This window comes from Hirundo rustica, chromosome 22 (assembly GCF_015227805.2).
Source record: "Hirundo rustica isolate bHirRus1 chromosome 22, bHirRus1.pri.v3, whole genome shotgun sequence".
Lineage (NCBI taxonomy): Eukaryota > Metazoa > Chordata > Aves > Passeriformes > Hirundinidae > Hirundo > Hirundo rustica.
This window is the reverse complement of record NC_053471.1, coordinates 7,302,173-7,319,227: the sequence shown is the minus strand read 5'-3', so window position 1 is coordinate 7,319,227 and position 17,055 is coordinate 7,302,173. Positions and strand designations below refer to the sequence as shown.

Sequence of the window (17,055 nt, the reverse complement as noted above, 5' to 3'; positions counted from 1 at the left end):
GAGATACAGCTGGGGCCCACTCTCTTAGGGAACAGTGATGGTAAGCAGAACTCCCATTCTTTAAATATTAAGTTCACAGGAGAAGCAAAAATGAAGATATCTGACACAAAGTGCAGTGAACTTAGGGGACCTGTCAGCAAACTCAAACCTGGAAGGAAGTGCTGAGTCCAAACTGAGCTATTACAGAGCCTGCACAAACAATTCTGGTTCTGCTCATTTCTTTGTAGGGTGGGATATTCCTTGGCAGGTGCTGTAGTGACTGATTCAGGTGTAGGGACCAGGGCAGGCTCTGCTGAGGATTATGGGTGATGTCGGCTAGGCTGGTGCCTGCATTGGGGCCAAGTAAATTGCAGAAAGGCAGCATTTCAAAGGCAGCATTGGGTGACAGCACTGATCGGAGCTGATGGTGTGGTGATTGGGGAAGTCCGGGCAATGCTGATAAAGCAGGAGCTTGACTGCATCAGGTGGGAAGGTGAGTCCCATACAGGGCCCTGTTCAGGACTGCTGCTTGGCTGGGCAGCCCCCAGGCAGGGCACACTTGCCTCCTGCCTGATACTGCTGTCCCCATATGGTTCCTGGCTTGCAAGGTCCTTGGATGACTCCGTTTCACGAGACTTTGTTTAGATTTTTTTCTGAGAGAAGCCAGAATATTTGTGGTTTCCACAAATGACTCCCCTCTCCTCTTCCCTCTCCCTGCCCTCTGGCCTGCTTCGCTGCCTGTGTGTTTTTGCCCATGCAAATGCAGCATTGCTGAGGTGATGAGCTACAGTTCGTGTTGCCTCTCTGGGCTCAGGACACTATCTGCGTGCAGCACATCCTGGTGCATGGAGCCAAACACACCTGGACTCCTTCCAGCCCTGTGACTAACCTGTCCAGCCACTTCTGGCGAGTCACTTCCCTCACTAGTGCCTCAGTTTCCCCATCCCTAGTGGGGTAATGATGCTGGCCTCCTTTGGGAAGCACATTAAGTTCTGCTTATTAAAAGGATTTAAAAGCTGGTAAGTCCATGGACAGCTCTGTGTGAGCCCCAGTGAGGAGCCCAGCTCTGCCAAAATCCTGGAGCCAGTGTGATATGTTCACAAAAACAGCCTACAACCTGCTCAAAATACCTATTTAATCAGGTAAATAATCTACTCGTTTGTTTTAAAGAAAGAGGCTTCTATCTGTGTTTACCCAACACACCTCTCAGAACCTCCCTCGCATTCTTTGCTACTTAGAAAAATAAAGCCACAAAAAATGAGGAAATTCACTGCAAAAGGACCCCCTTGCCCACGCCTCCCGTGAGCCCGGCGTTTAGGGGTAGAGCGGCACGATCTTCCTGAGGGCCATTGGGCAAGATGCGTCCAAGGTTGTGACACCCGCAGGTGGCGGCCACCAGTGCCCCGAGAGCTCTAGTCCTCGGTGCGCGCTCCGCACCGCACGGCCGAGCCCGGAGCCGCGTGGGACGGCGGTGCCGGGGCGACCCGCCGTGCCCCTGCCCGCGGGTCCTGCCGTGCCCCGTACACGGGGCACCGGTGCCGCTCGTCCGGGCCCGTACGCCCCCCCACCCCCCCCATCCCCTCGCGGCTCGCTCCACGCCGGCGGCTCCGTGCCCGCCGCTCCGGGGCTTCCGGAGGAGCCAGCGCCGCGACCGCGGGGCAGGTGGCGGCGACGGCCGGCAGCGATGGCAGCGGGGCACCGCGGCCGGGCTGCTCTCGGCGGGCGGCCCTGCGTGCGGGGCAGCCCCGCGCTCCTTCCCCGCCGTGCTGGGACCGCCGCGGGGTGCGCGGAGGCCGCGCTCCGGGTCCGCCCGAGGTAACCCCGCCGCCGCTGCCCCCCGGCCCGGCCCGGCCCCGCACCTGCCCCCGGGCGGCGGGCCCGGCGAGGGGCGGGTCCGCCGGCCGCCAGTCACCGCCCCCCGCGGCGGCGCGCCCGCCCCCGGCCCCGCTGCCAAAGTGACTCGGGGAGGACCGGCACGGCAATGACATCAGTGCTTTAAACAACTTGTTATTCGGGAGCAATCAGCTGCAATTAGGTATTAATTAAGTATTATGAAAGTTGATTATTTAAGTGAATACGGCTTTCGTCTCTCCGACTATGGTAAGTACAGCACAATTGTCCTTTTCCTGCCCCCAGCCCCCCGCCCGCCTCTCGGCAGAGTCCCCGGTCGTGCGGCCGCTGGTGCCGGTGCCCCCTTGCCGGGCCGTGCGAAGCGGAGCGCTGTCCGCCCCGGCCGCGGGGCCGGCGCTGCGGACAGCGCGGTCTCTCGGACGCGGGGCTGCCGCCGCACCGAAACTTTTGTTGGCGGGTGCGCGGTGCAGAGCTGCGGGCCGGGCGGTGCGGTGCGGCGGGGGGCTTGCCGCCTCTTTCACTTTGCTTCTTTCACTTGTTTTACGGAAGTTGCTCCCGCGCCCGCCGCCGCTTCGGCCCCGCTCTCCCGGCCCCGCCGAGGTGAGCCGGGGGCTCTGCTCCCTCCGCCGGTCCTTCCCGGCAGCGCGGCCCCCGCGGGCCGGGGCAGCGGGGCGAGGAGCGGGTTGGCCATGAGAGGTTGCGGAGGGGAAGTTTATGGGCGTTTTGAAATGATTCTGCCTTTGTATTTGTTGTAAGTTGTGTGGGTTGTTTTCTCTTTCATTTTTTTTCCCCCTCCTGAGCTCTGGCGTGTCGGTGGTAAAGGTTGCTTGTCAGGTTTCTGTAGTGCCTAAATGAAAAGGAATTTAATTTATTTGGGACAAGGCAGTGTCAGATGAAGAGGCTGCTTATTACATTTAATGAGTTGTTTTTTGGTTGGGTTTTTTTTGTTTGTTTGTTTGGGTTTTTGGGGTTTTTTTTTGGTTGGGTTTTTTTCATTTGTTTGTTTTTTGGTTTTTTTCCATCCTGGGCATATCTGGGATAGGTTTGTTTTTGTCCTTCCATGTGAGGTGTATGAGACCTCCCCCACCCCTTCACATCATGCAGGGATGAGGAAAGGCGGCCAGGCTGGGTCAGTGTTTTGGTTTTAGATTACAGGCCCTAATATTGGGGTGTGTTTTTGATTGTAGCTTTTTGTGGCTTGTCTACTGGTTTTGATCAGGTATCAAGATGGAGAGTAGGTTCTGGCCTGGTGCTGGATTGGGCTGGGCTGATAGCCTTGCTGGGAATGATTATGGACAGGTCTCTGTCAGGCTGGGGTGTGATTGCAACCAGGAGCTGTGGGGCTCAAAGTGTTGGTAGGTTTTCTAATCCTTGGACCATCTGAATCGGAGTCTCATTTAGATTTGACAAAATGTGCAGTTTCAGAGTGTAGTAGGAATCAATCCCTTGGGTGATATTACCTCCCTCTTTGGGACCAGGTCCCACTACCCTGGCCCTGTACTGGCTAACACAACTATACCTGCTCCTCCAAAATGGTGTAAAGCATTCTTAGTCATTTTAAAACCAAATGGCAGCAATGAGCCAAACAGGTCTGTACTGGAAATGTGCCATGGTCCAGGTAATTATGGCCAGAGTGTGTGTGTGTGTGTGTTGGTTTTTTTTAATAAGGAGTAAGATGGTAATAAACTGGTTGATGATTGACCGGGCCTGAACTATGTACTCTGATACTGTGAGTGAGAGGATAATTTTGTTGTCGTTTATTCAATTTATTTACTTATTTCTACCATTGATACCAGGAACTGAGTGGCTCCAGAGCCACTTCCACCTGTGAGCACGATGTGCCAGCTCTGCTTGGGTCCAGGCGTGGGCGTGTGGCTGCCTCCCTTCTAGATCAAGAAGCTGGGATGTTGCGTGGGCAGCCCAGGAGTTAAGGATGTGGTGAAACTGCGGGAGGGCAAATGCTTTAAAGAGCAATTAACAGTGACTTGCCCCGATCTCCATCTCGAGGAGCTGTGGCAGCTGCCCGGCCGTCCCGGGCCGGGTGCCCCAGGCGGGCAGGGCTGTGCCCCGACCCTGCAGTGCCCTCTTCCGGCTGGAAACACGCCCGCTGCCCTGTGGGGGCTCCCCCGAGTAGGGGCTGCCCAGCCGACGTCTCCCCCTCCCCAAAAAAGGGACCCTCCTTCGCCTCGGAAGTGTGGTGGGTGCTCAGCTTTGACACCGCTGCCCCCAGGTAACACGTGGGTTTTAGTCTCCAGTGTGGGAACCCGGGGCTGCAGTAAGCCATGGAAATGAGGATCGGGGAGATTTCTTTAAGTCAGCATTACGGTCTGTGTGTGGGTGAACCCGTCTTGTCATGATCTTGGGGCAAAGACCTGCCCCGTAATCACCACCTCTAACCCTTATCTACTTGGGCCAATTTATCTCCCTCAAGTCGCTGCCTCTTGAATTCTCTCCAAGCCCTCGGGCAGTGACTCTCCAGAGGCAGTGCCCGAGGGCTGCACATACGAGCTGCCAGCTGGCAGAGGCAAGTCCAAAGGGGTTTCTTTCCCAGAGGGACTCAGTATGTGGGGTCTGACAGAATACTCTACTCTTGCTGAGGGCATTCTCAGCTCAGTCAATCCTTGCATGGACCTTCTAGGGCCAGAAATGTTACTGATGGTTAAGGGCTGAAAAGAATTTGTGGACTGAGTCCATCTGTGCAGGAATGTGGCAAGATGTTCTCTACAGTGTGACTTTCTGTGAGTCTGGTTTTAAATACCTTGACTAACTGGATACTTGTCACTTCCTTTGGGAAACTGTTCCCCAGCCTAGTTATCCTTGGTATGAGATTGCAGGAACTGACCTCAGAATGAGAACCAAGACACCTATGGTAAATGGGCGGAGGAATACCTGGTTTCCCACCAAAGGGTCATTTTGTGTCATTGGCTGTTGTTTGAAACACCCAGTGGATAGAAACACCTTCTTTGGGCTGGTGACCTTTTTTTTTTTTTTTTTTTTTTTTTTTTTAAACCAAAATTTTTGGGAGGCATTGGTGTCATTCCTGAGCTCATGCTCTACAAAAGATTTCCAGGCAGTTGGTTTGGGTGTTCATGTCCCTTTCCAGCAGTTCTATGAGATACTTGTTGGGTGGAAAGCATTCAAATGGTAGGCTTAAACCTACCCAGTGACAGTTGTTCCTTGGGAGAGGAGTTTAGCAGGGCAGGTATTAACCTTCCCATCATGTACTAAGCCAGCACCCAAGCTATTGCTTGGAGAACATGCTTCAAAGATGCTTGGAGTCCCTAGGAGTGTTTCTACTGCTTTGGCACTATGGAGAGATAACGCACAGAAAGACCAGAAAGTTGACCTCTGAGATAAACTCCTGTTTCCTCACCTGTACTCTGTTTGCTGGGTCTTACGAGTCCTTCTAAACCAGGTCTGCCACTGACAGAGTGGGGTCCGCTGATGTGTGCAGATACTGCCCCGTTCCACTTTGAGACACAGAGTCCCAGAGGGGAAGAGGCAACTTGTACTGAAACTGGCTGGGAATGGTACAGATACCTCGACTGGAGGGGATCAGATATCTGATGTGTAGTTTCCATATCATCAGTTTCTCGTTCTGTTTTCCTGGACTGTTTATGCTTCTACCCAGAGTCCTCTTTCCTGTGATCGGAAAGTACTGTCTGAGCTTGGAATTTATCTCAGGGCTTTGCCTACACAGCCTTTCTGTCCCACTTCTTGCACTTGGCTGTCCTCACAGTGAGAGCCTTTGTGGCCCCTTTGACTCTCCCTCTGACATCCAGTCGTACCCCATGGCTGCAGTTTAGGCGCCCTCTGAAAAGCTGGTTGAAAGCGGAAAGTAATGAAAGTCCTGTAGTTGGTGAAGATAACCATTACCTGGGCTGCATCTCCCATCTCTGCCTGGGCTCCTTCCCTCCCTCCCAGGGTTTGAAGATGCAGCCGTTTCCAAGGATGGGAGAGCTCAGGTGCCACCCAGGGCTCAGCTCCCAGAAGTGCTGACATTGCAGAGGCTGTGCTGGCCGATCCAGCTGAGGTTTGGGAGAACCAACGTCCTCGTCCTCACTTGCACTTTGCAAAGCAAAGAGGGGGCAGAGGAGGCTTGGCTGGAAGCAGGGGAGGGGCAGAACCTCCAGCCAAAAAAGTCCCACGCGGCACGGTCTCCTCCCCTCTGGTTCAGTGCGGACTGGATCAATTTGGACGTCTTCAGCAATAAAAAATGCCGATGTCGTCCTAATTCACTAGGCCCCGAGATGACAGCAAATTTACATTTTTTAATTAAACTAGCAGCCAGTTTTTATGAGAGGGGGCTGGGTTATGCAAATGAAATGGTTGTGTACGAAAGATTAGGAGAGTTTGGGAATAAATTCCACAAACGCTAATAAAAAAAAGAGAGAAAATGAGAGGGGGGAGAGAGAGGGACATTGTTCCATTAGCCCCTTTTAGGCTGATTTCCCTAGGGAGAAAGCTATGGGGGGTGAGAGATGGAGGCATCTTTCAGAGACAGGTAAAACCCATTTCCAGGATGGAGAGCCCCTTGTACCAGGACCTTGTTGCTCCCTGTTTCCTCTCCAAGGACTCGCAGGGGAGATGAAGGCAGAAATTAGTGACAAAAGAAAAACTTGCAGGTTTCTAATCGCCATTCCTGCTTGACCAGTGATCTACAAGCTGGAACAGCGGATGGGACTGGCTTGAGGACATAGAAAGTGCACAGTGCCCAGGTGCTGGAGGGGCACAGTTGAGTGAAGAGCTGGGCCAGGTCACCGTGGTGCTGCCAGAGGGTGGATGTGGCAGGGTGACAGGGCAGTCCTTGGATGGGCAAAGCCCAGGGGCTATGCAATGCTTCTCCGGATAGGGCCCATCTTTGGGCTGACAGATGGTCACAGAGCAGGGCTACAGCTGGGATTGGTACCCTGGGGCTTCATCTCCTTTGTGCAGCTCTTGTAGGTGAGCTCTGGTCCCTGGCAGGAGCTGCTGGTTGGAACAGGCAGTAGCGCTGATCACAGGTGAAAGTCTAGACTGCTATTTCATGGAAGCACAGGCTTTATCTGCAGAGCAGAGTGTGTTTTGGAGAGGGATGGTGATGCTTTTCTCTCACCCAAACTGTGGAGCCCCTTGTTGCCCATCCATAGAGCTCTCAAAGGCTGACTCCAGCTGTCAACATCTCTTTCCAGTGCATTAACCTGGCACGAGTCTTCATCTCTTTCTCAAGGGACTTTCCATCTTTCTTCATGTGATGATTCCAGAAAATAAAAGTTTGTCAAGTCTCTTCAGGAAGACAGTTACAGTGAATAAAATGCACATGTTTCACTCATGTAAAATATGTTCTTGTATAAGTTTCCCAAAGAATTCCAAGTTCTCATTGCATTTGGGAGTTAGGTGTGGTGGCTAGGTACCAAAGCAATTATTTGTTCTGCTATGGAGAAGCAAAACCTGAAAATTTCTGGAGGCTGGGAAACTGCTTAAAGCTTCCAGTCCTAAGGCAGTTTCATGCTTGGAATAAAAGCTGAACAACCCATGTAGATTGGCAAGAGAAAGCAAAGGGTGGAGAACAGGAGATACAAGGGAAGAGGATGGGAAGACTAAGGTCACTGGGTGCATTTTATGACAATCCCCTGAGGATTTGGTGCCTCACTGGAGAGCTTTGCCACCCATTCCTGGTTTTGGGGTGTGAAATGATGATTCACCAACATGCTCATGTTTTGCTTTGGAGAGGTGGCATTTTAGCAGAGCCTCTCTTGTGAAATCAGTAAAAACACCAGGCTCTGGTGGCGCATTTCTGAAGGTGTTCCCCACACCCAACATCTACATCCCCATCACCCTGTCCTGAACGCGTACATCTGCCCCAGACACACACCCACCTCCACGCTCCCGGACACTCACGTGTTAGTGATGTGCTGAACTTCTTGTTCCCCAGGTTGCTCTCTCAAGGCATTGCCATGATGAGCACTCTGGTTCTGTGCACTTGCATCATTGTTGCCACAAGTGAATCTTTCTTGGCAGTAAGAGAAGATGAGTATGGTCTCTGCCCTGTGTGTTGGGTGTCTCTGTGCTCCCACAACTCTGCAGTGAAACCCCCGCTGTTCTGCTGCTGGGGCGAACAGTGGCCTTGGCGTCGGCTTGGTCCACAGCCTCAGACAGGCAGCTGTACAGGGATTTTTGTAACACGAGTTTCTAAACTGAACTAGGGCCAAGTTCAGCCTAAACCTAACAAAGAGCTCCAGAACAGGTCTGTGAGGCATGGCAGAGTCTGAGGATTTGGTGTAGGATGAATAACTCCTAATCTATAATCATACTCCCTTGTGCAGCCCAGAGCCAGGGCTGGGTGCTCAGGGATGGAGATAAGTGAATGAGGCCTGGCTGCTGTCCATGGATGGGTGCGGGGGTCGAGCAGGAGCGCTCCTCCCTCCAAGCCCGCGTGGAGTGCCTGGGGTGTGGGAGAGCTGAGCCTCCTCCCATGCCTGCCTGCCCTAAGGCTCCTTTGGCATCCCAGCAGCCATGGGTCCAGGGTGGGTTGTCATGGACCTGCAAGGGGGCCTCTCCAGGACCTGGGCTGGGAGGTGAAGAGGTCCAACTGGGCTATTCTGTTGGAATGGTAAAGTGGTGTCAGCCCTGCTTCCAAAACTGGATGGGCCAGGGCAGAGCAAGCAGAGGAAGAACCAGAAACTTTCAGCTTTCATACATGGGAAACTGTCAAGAGCCAGGTAGCAACACCAGCTTTTGTCTGGTATTTCCAGAAAAACCCGGCAGGACCTGGCATCCCAGGGCATAATTTATTATGGAAAAATAAAATAATAAAGTACCAATCCCTTTGAGGCCTGAGTCATAGAAACATCTTCTCATCAAAGCAGCTCCACCTCTCTGCCTGGTGTTTGCCAGCTCCATGCCTGTATGAATCCACTCCCTGAGCTGCCTCGCCCAGGGCAGACCTCCTCCTCCGCCTCCTCCTCCTCCTGCTTCTGCTTCCCCAGCATACTTCTCCTCCAGCACCCCTTCCCCTGTATGGAGGAGTTCCACATCTCAAGCCAGCTTCTCCCTGGGCCCCCCCTCTATGGGCCAGGTGGATGTTTTGTTGGTGTGTGTTGTAGACAGATGTCTTCATCTTTTCACCCACCCACCTCCCAGCCCTGTGCTATCAAGTTCTCTGGGCATGGCCCTGGCTCCCACATGCCCTTCTCCTGGCCATGTGGTGTGAAGATGTGTGTGGTATCTTTCCGTAGCTTGAAGCTCTCTTCCAAGTGTCCCTCTGCAAACAGGGAAAGGAGAGGAAGCTGCTCCTGGAGTAATTACCATCTGCATGTCCTGAAGGCAGGCAGCAGATGTTAGCAGAGGAGGACAGGATTGGAAGAGGGTGAGGGAACAGAGGCTGGGGAAAAAGGGGTCTGATTTTTCCTCGATTGCATATGAGTATTTTTAACTGAAACTCAGTAGTACAAGAATCCCAGTTCTGCAAAGTTGATCCATGCACTTGGAAACTTACGGGAAGGCTGTTTTGCTTGCTCTTTATGTGTTTTCTGTCACTCACTCTGCTTTTCTCAGCCTTTTTAAATGCTGTTCTATTTAACTTTTCTTACTAAATAGCTTTCCTTTATGTCCTCCTTCCTTTCCATATTCCCACAGACCTGTCACTCTTTGTCACTCTCCTGGACTTCCATTCTGTCTTTGACTCTGTCTTGCTTTCCCTTTCCTCCCCCCCCCCTTCCATTGTCTTACTCTATTTTTCATTTTCCCATTTATATGTGGGCTGATATTCAGATGAGCAGACTTCTTCCAGTTAGAGGTCATGAATATTAGGATTTTTCTATCAAACAATGAAATATGGCTCAAATTACCCTAAAGAATAGGGCCCTTTTTATAAACCACCTGCTGGTTTTTTTGAAAGAAAGCACAACCACTTGCTTGTGTGCTCCAAGCAGTTGTCTCACATCTCTACCTCGCCAAACTTTGCCGTTCCAATTTCTTCTGCTGAATTTGTTGATCTTGGTGGAGTAAGTCTGCTCTTCCCAGACTGCCGGCACCCAATGAGTCTGGGTTTGGACAGGTTGGAACAGGATGGGGATTCTGGCAGGATCCTCACTACTTTAAATGTTGGTTGTGATTGTGTTTTTTTGATTACAGTGTGCATATTCTAGGGTTTTATTTTTGTTTTCAACAAACAACATTCTGGTCTGAAACTCATTTGGTCTGAACCTCTCACCTTGACTGAGGGATCTCATTCAGATGTTAGCACCCAGTGGGGCATGGAAACACACAGACCTCCCCCCACCTTCTCCTTGTCTTGCTGGTGTGGACCAACCATCTCCGGCATGAGGAGGCTGTGGTGGAGGTGACCTGCTCAGGCCTGGACACCAACCAGGCTGTGGTCATTTCCTCCTGGCTCTCACGGTCCTGCCCCTTTCCTCCCAGCCACATGGCTTTCGGGAAAGGACCTCTGAGCACAGTGGCTGCAGCTGGCTCTGGGAAAGCCAAGTTTGTGCTGCATGAGATCCTCCATTCCCTGTGGTCCTGGCCATGCTTAACTGGGTAACACCGTGCCTTTTCCAGGACAGCACCAGTACAGCTTGGCTGTTCAACAGGGACATGGAGGGTGGTGGAGCTGTGCCCCAGGGACCTGGAGAGCTGCAAGCAGAAGAGCCTCTATGCTCCCTTGGGAGTTGCCACGAGGCAGGCATGGGTAATGCCAGAGACAGGGACACCAGAGGATACCAGCTTGTCTCAGACTTGTGTTCTGTTTTCAGTCCAGCCTATTTATACTCTTCATAGTTGCTATTTTTTCCCCAGTTACATGAATGTGTCTTGTCCTCGCTGTCTTCCATCTTCTCTCAGCAAACCTTGCCATTTTCTGTGTGTCTTTGCTGGGAAGCTCACAGCACCATTCCTCCTGGGCAGAGACCACACTTCTCTGAGGAGGCACCTCTCACTGGTGTGCTCCTTCCAGGAGCCTGGTCCTGCCCTTCCACCCTCTCCCACCTGCATTTCCGTGGACACAAACTGCACACAGAGCCTGGGCTGTGTGAACACGGAGTTTGTTTTGCCAGGGTGACCTGTTTAATCATCTCATTTTCTGGTGGCCGTTTATTCCTCGTTTCCACGGTTACAGCCCCATTAAGAGGAGAAGCAATAAGGCAGCGAGTCAAACAGGTAATAAAAACATTAAAGCCATGTGCGCACTGGGAGGGAGGGAGGGAGAGCGGCACTCAGTGAGACGAGACGGGCCATGCCAGGGAGACAGAAGGGTCACAGGAGCCTGTGCACAGTGTGGTGACACCCAGCTCAGTTCCCAACCTCTGCAGGGGCCCGACAGCCAACCAAGTGTCCTACAGCATCCCACAGCACTCCACCCTGCTCTGTTGGAGTGTGCTGACACTTGGGACAATGTCGCTGCGACCAGCGTGCTTTCCCCATTGCTGTGCCGCTAAGGCAGAGTTGCAAGTGGACAAATGCACTCAAAATCAGAGTGTATTTTTTCTGTATTTTCTTTCAGGGCTGTGACTGTCTGTCAAGATTTGTAACTTTCTGTTTCTCTTTAGTTCTGGTGATGCTGGTGGACTCAAGTATTTGTCCCTGTAACAGCTCCACCGTGGCACTTGCCAAGGTACCTGCTCTTGCTGGTGTCAGCTGTGCTGCTCCCCTGCAGAGCCATGGCTCTACATAGTTCCTAAAGTAGAACTGACTGTTCCACATGCTCCACCGAGGTATTCAAAGCCAGCTACCTGAGCCAGCACAACCTAGAGTACTGTGACACTGGTTTGAGGCTTTCCTAGGTAGAAATACCTGTTTATGGAAGGCCATATTTCTTCAGCCTCCAGGGGAAGGTCAGATGCCATGGAAACAGGATAGCCAAGTCTCTGCTCCACAGCAGCCACTGCCAGCAGTGGCTGTGGGCTGGAGAGTGGGTGAGAGCTGCTCATCTGGGAGCAGTGGGGGATGCCTTCTCGGCCATAGGTAGAAATCAGGGGAGAGGTGTTGAGGGCAGGCAGCATCGCTGGGAATTAGCTCTCTCCTGCTAGGAGGGATGCCCAGATTTCTGGCTTTTCACTGTGAGCTCCTAAAGGAAAAGTACCAAAATGAAGAAACCTAAAGCAGCAACTCTCAAGTGAGGAGAAGACAGAGCTGTGGTGTCTCAAGAGAAAGAACACAACTGTTTTCAGCTCACATCCCTTCAGGCAGTGGTCCTCAGGGAACCTCAGGGCTCTTGGAAGGCGGGAGCCTTCTGCTGCTATATGCTGGTTATCCCAAAACTGACTTGGCAAGCGAGGAGATGGTGGCTTTTCTTCCTTTGGGAGATTCTGGGCTAGATGTACTCCTGGGTTTAAAACCATGACCTGACTGGCAAAAGCCAGCAAAGTTACTTTTCTCTATAATTTCTCAGTGGCCATGGAGGCCAAGCAGCATTGGATCATAGATGATGAGATGTTTGGTTTGAGGCTGCAAGTCACTACCATGAAGGAGCAGGTGCCCATGGGCTGAGAGGGTTCTGACCTGTGAATAAGGGTGAGTTTCACTGTGGATGAAAAGAGGTTATATTTAACAGTCCCTCTCATATAGGTGACACAGTGCTGACAGCAGAACAGAATTATTCAGAAAAGCAAACTATAAAGGAGAGCAAGAAAATAGTCACAGAACTGCAGTGAAATGGGGTGCTTTACCTGCTAGCTCTCTCTGTTGAAAGAGTCTGCCCTGTCACATCCCCATTTTGCCCTGGTGGGATTTTTTTATTTACTTCTGACATTGTTTTGGGTTCTACAGTTTCTTTTCTCCAGACTTTATCAGAAAGCGTATTTGTGGTGAGAGCCTGTGAAAGGACCTGGCTTGCTGAGTAAATGTTCAACGTGGAAATGAGCTGCATGACCTTGAGGGGGGGCGGGGGGAGGGAGGAAAGCTGACAGAAATTCATAAAAAGCTGAAAAAGAAAAGAACAAGGAGAAGGGAGGGGAGAGGAAAAAAGATAAAAGGCCTGGCCAGACTGGAAGAAGTCACACAAGAGAAGAATAATGGTCTTTCTTGTTACAGCAGTGACTGGACCTGTCATATTAGGCATCTTAAAGAGCCCGATTCTAAGTTGTGCTGAGCACTGACACTTTGAAAAATAGGCCCATTTAAGGTGACTCAAGTTGGGCAACAAAAGTCAGTAGTCACTTAAGATCATCTTGGCCTGTGTTCAGAAGGGTGAATTTTATCCTTGGCGAAAGGCCAGTGGGAGGCCCTTCTGTGTACTGTTCCCGTTCCCAGAATAGGACTTGCGGTGGCTCCTGGAGCTTTTGCTGGTCCTTTGGGGAAGGGGCAGAACCCGCTCTTCTCAGGTTTTGGGCTGAGCCCTCCCTGTGCAGGAGGCAGTGGTCACTGACTGGGCTCATGTGTCAGCCCAGTTGTCTCTGGGCAAAGAAACTGGTCTTGAATTTAATTGTGGAATTTGGGCGGGGGGGGGGCAGGGGGGCAGCTGTGGGTGTCTGGAGAAGGAGCTGGGTGGAGCAAAGCCTCTGTCCTCAGTGCAGGAGCAGACAGGAGCAGCCATGCAGGTTTCCCAGCCATCCTTGGAGTTCCTCGAGTGTGTGAGATTGAGATGGAGACACTTGCTTTTGAAAACTAATGAGGATGTTAATCAGAAAAGACCAACAAAACACTGTTGCAAGGAAGAAAATTTGAGTGGGAACACCCTGCCATCGCTACCAGAGACCAAGGTGTGAGGTCCAAGCATGTTCTGGAGCTTGGCTTTCCAGAACTGCCTGGTTTGGGCTTGACGGTTTTTACTTCAGTCCCACATCTAGTCCTGGAGGATCTAAAGCAGGATTTAAAATTGCGTTGTAGGGATTGGAGAGAAATTGAGCACCAAGTTTGTGCTGGTTCATATTCCTCTAGCATGTCCTTAGTATCTGGATGACACCAGCTCCGGGAAGCCCCTCAGTCCTGCAGTCCTTGGCTCTGGCACCATTTCCATGGAGGGATCTGGGCACACAAGGACCTGGCACCCAGAAGTCAGGGGGGCTGGAGCAGAAACCCTTGTGCTCTTCAGGGAACCAATGGCATCTGCTACTTTTTTTTGTTGTGTGAATGCGCATAGGCTCCCCTTACAGCTCATTCTGTTGTCATTTCTTTGACTCCCCAAATTCTCTTAATTTTCAAGAGGGGAAGTCTGACTTCAGTAGCATCAGCACTTCCAAAGCGCTGCACGCTGGCATAAGCAGTTCAGACTGTGGGGCAAGGACTGTGCTGAAGCAGAGCTCTCATTTGTGTTGAAACAGGGCTGATCACCATTCTTTGGTTAAACTTGAATAGCTGCACTAATGGTCCTCATGTACACATCTTTAAATTTTAGTTCATTTAGGTGGGGCGTCAATTTCTTTCCATAAGACTGAAAACTGTAGAGTAAGATTTTCATCTTCAGTACTGGTATGGGGGAGCTCTACTGTATGGAGGAGAGCATTTCTTGATTTCTTCCCAGCTGGAGTGTGTGAAATGGTAGGGAAAAGTCTTGTCTAGTGATGACCTCAAAATAATTTCTCTAGCAGTGCAATGTGATGTCAGACAGACAGTATGTGGCTGGGTGGGAAGTGCTGACAGTGGGGGCACAAGTGCCTGACACAGGGGAAAACCATCAGTCCACAGCTTTGGGAGGAATTGGAGCAAAGTCACCAGTGCAGATGCCAGAGCAAGGAACTGTAACTGTACATTTAATAGCTTTGGATGTTTGTTTTAAGTGACAGTTGCTGCTCAAGCAAACAGATTGGAGAATTCTAGACTTGCGTGGATTTCAGGGATTTTGTTTATATGTGTTCAGCACGGGACATGAGTGGGATGGAAGCACAAGGGTTGTTTCAGCAGGAAAAGGGCCCTGTACCCTGCTCCTCCCTGCCCCTGTGCACCTTCATTTTAGGAGCTGAGCCTTCCCCTCTCACTCCTGTCCCTAACTCTTCCCTGAAGTCACTGTCCCTCCAAACCCACCTCACTCACCTGCTCCCTCTGCTCCCAGCATCATCCCACACTCTGTGGAGCATCCTCTGTCCTACTGTTCCCTGATGTGCGCTCCTGCAGAAGCCCTGCCCTGTGCTGAAAGCCCCATCTGGAAGTCAAACAACCATGCTCGGAGTGCTGGCCCAGCCCGACCTCCCCTGCCCAGCTTGGGGTGCAGCTGAAACTGTCCTGTGAGAACTGCGACGCAGAAGGGTGTTTTAACAGTTTATTCTCTGAAAGGAGAGCCTGCAAGGGGTGAGGGGCAGACTCCTTGCAGCGAAGGTGTTAACAAATAGCAGGTGATTAAACATGACAAGCAGTGACATTTCTGTGTGGGGTTCTCAGTACCAGCAATGCCAAGAATGAAGCTATAAACCCTGACATTTTGTGTTATGCACTGAGGTTTTTAATAGACATCTTTCTCTCCCTCACCCCTGTTTGTTTCTTTTATTCCTCTCTTCTCTTCTGTCCTCTTCTCCCTTTCCTCTCTCTTCCTGATCCTCACCCTGGCTCTGTCCCATCCCAAGTGCCCCCACCTCCATTTCCCATCCCTCCCTCCCCACTCTTATCTTTGCTCTTTTGCTTCACCAGACTCATTTGTTCAATGTCCTTCACTTTAGCTTTTGTTTCTCTCTTCCTCCCTATTTTCTTGTTACACTTTTCCAAGATTTTTTGCTTTTCATGGCATCATTCACCCTTCCTTACTCTTCTCTTCCTCCTCTTAGCTCCGGTCTCTGCCATATGCACACGCTCGCAGTCTCTCACACATAGGCACTCCCACACTTTATTGCACGCACACTGCCGCTTCCCGCGCACTTCCCTGCTCTCCCCCACGCTCCCGCTCTCTCCTGCTCTGTCTCTCACATACGCTCGCACTTGTTCTTTTCTTTCTCTGCTTCCCCTCTCCTGCTCTTCTTTGTCTTTGTTACTCCCTTCTGCTATCATCCTCCCTCTGTCTGTTCTTTTCCACTCTCTCCCCTTCTCCCTCCCTTTCCTTTCTCTTTTTGGGGTCTGATGTAATACTCTAACCATGGGCAGCCAGGCCAGTTGCTTGTCAGGGAGCAGGTGTCCCACCCCTGAGTGATGTTTTTGTTAATAACATTTTTGCCCTGACTCAGAAGCCGTCATTTTGGAGATTGGTTGGTGGGGTTTTTTTAAGGACAGGAGCTGAGGAGGCTGAGCTTTTGGGAACAGTTGCTGGATTTGTACTAAAAGGACGGCAACAGTTGTTCTGCTGAGCGAGAACCGTTGGAACAACTGCAGATTCTCTCTTCACCACCCCCCCCACCCCAGCTATCCAAAGGGCATTTGGAGGTGACACCTATTGCACCGTCCCCCCTGCAGCCAGCTCTAATTGGAGCTGATGAGCTGCCACTCATTCTTGGCTTTGGAAATATGGGGCACTTTTGCCACTGGAGTTGTCCCTACCCAGCCCTCTCTAACATTTCTTCCTCTTCTGCCTTCTCCTGGTGGTATTATGAGCACAAAATTAGCAAAATGCCAGGGTGACCAAAGCAGTCAAACACAGGGCTCTCCTCCAGCAGGTCACCTGGTCTCCAGGGCCCAGCTACATGACCTGAAAGGGGTCTCCAGGCACAGAAGGATAAAAGGGGTCAATGGCAGTAATCAGCTCCCCGGTCCATGACCTGCCTGGCTCACTGTGTCTTAGTAGGCTGTGATCCCTTTCATGCAGAGCCTGAGAGGCATGGCATGATGCTCCCACTAGGCAGGATGGAAATGGTGTGGGCAGGCCCATCAGAGCCTGTCCTCTCTGCTGAATCAGCCATGCTATTGCCACCATGGCCAAGACCTTCCCACCCCGCTGGCCCCAGTGAGAGCCACACTGCAGAAGTCATCACGAAGTGCCTCCTGAGGACTCAAGGCATCTCCAGAGACTCTTTGAGCGGCACGGCGATTCCTTCTCACACGGGTGCAGAATCTCTGCCTCTCCCCAGGTCCCTGGTGAAGATCTGTAGGGAGCTCCTGGAGAATTACCAGGCACAGGCTCTGTGCTGTGCATCAGGGATGTACTGGCCCATCACTACAGCTGACACCTCTGCACTGAGAGCACCCAGGGTGGGCGAGAGGCTCCTGCCTCTGTCCTGGGTGGACAGAGAGGAGGATAGAGGCTGGGGCAGCTTCTTTGGGCAGGAGGTCCCCATATAAGGGGCTCAGCAGGTATTTGAAATGAGTTCAAATTAAACTGTAGCTTCAGTCCCAGTATTTCCTCTTCCTTGACTCCACACTCATTCTAAAAATCAAAATAATTCCCCATAA

General features: G+C 51.6%; 1 protein-coding gene across 2 annotated transcripts in view; it reads left to right on the top strand.

Annotated features, from left to right (window-relative positions):
• The first annotated feature begins 1,959 nt into the window (after window positions 1-1,959).
• CASZ1 (castor zinc finger 1) overlaps window positions 1,960-17,055 on the top strand; it is an 83,712-nt gene continuing 68,616 nt past the window's right edge. The window contains exon 1 of one of the 2 annotated variants that reach the window (XM_040084344.1): window positions 1,960-2,079. In XM_040084344.1, coding sequence (XP_039940278.1) covers window positions 2,031-2,079 — 49 coding nt within the window. In that variant the 5' untranslated portion in view covers window positions 1,960-2,030. The remainder of the gene's footprint in view (window positions 2,080-17,055) is intronic. The other variant, XM_040084345.2, reaches the window with a different exon arrangement.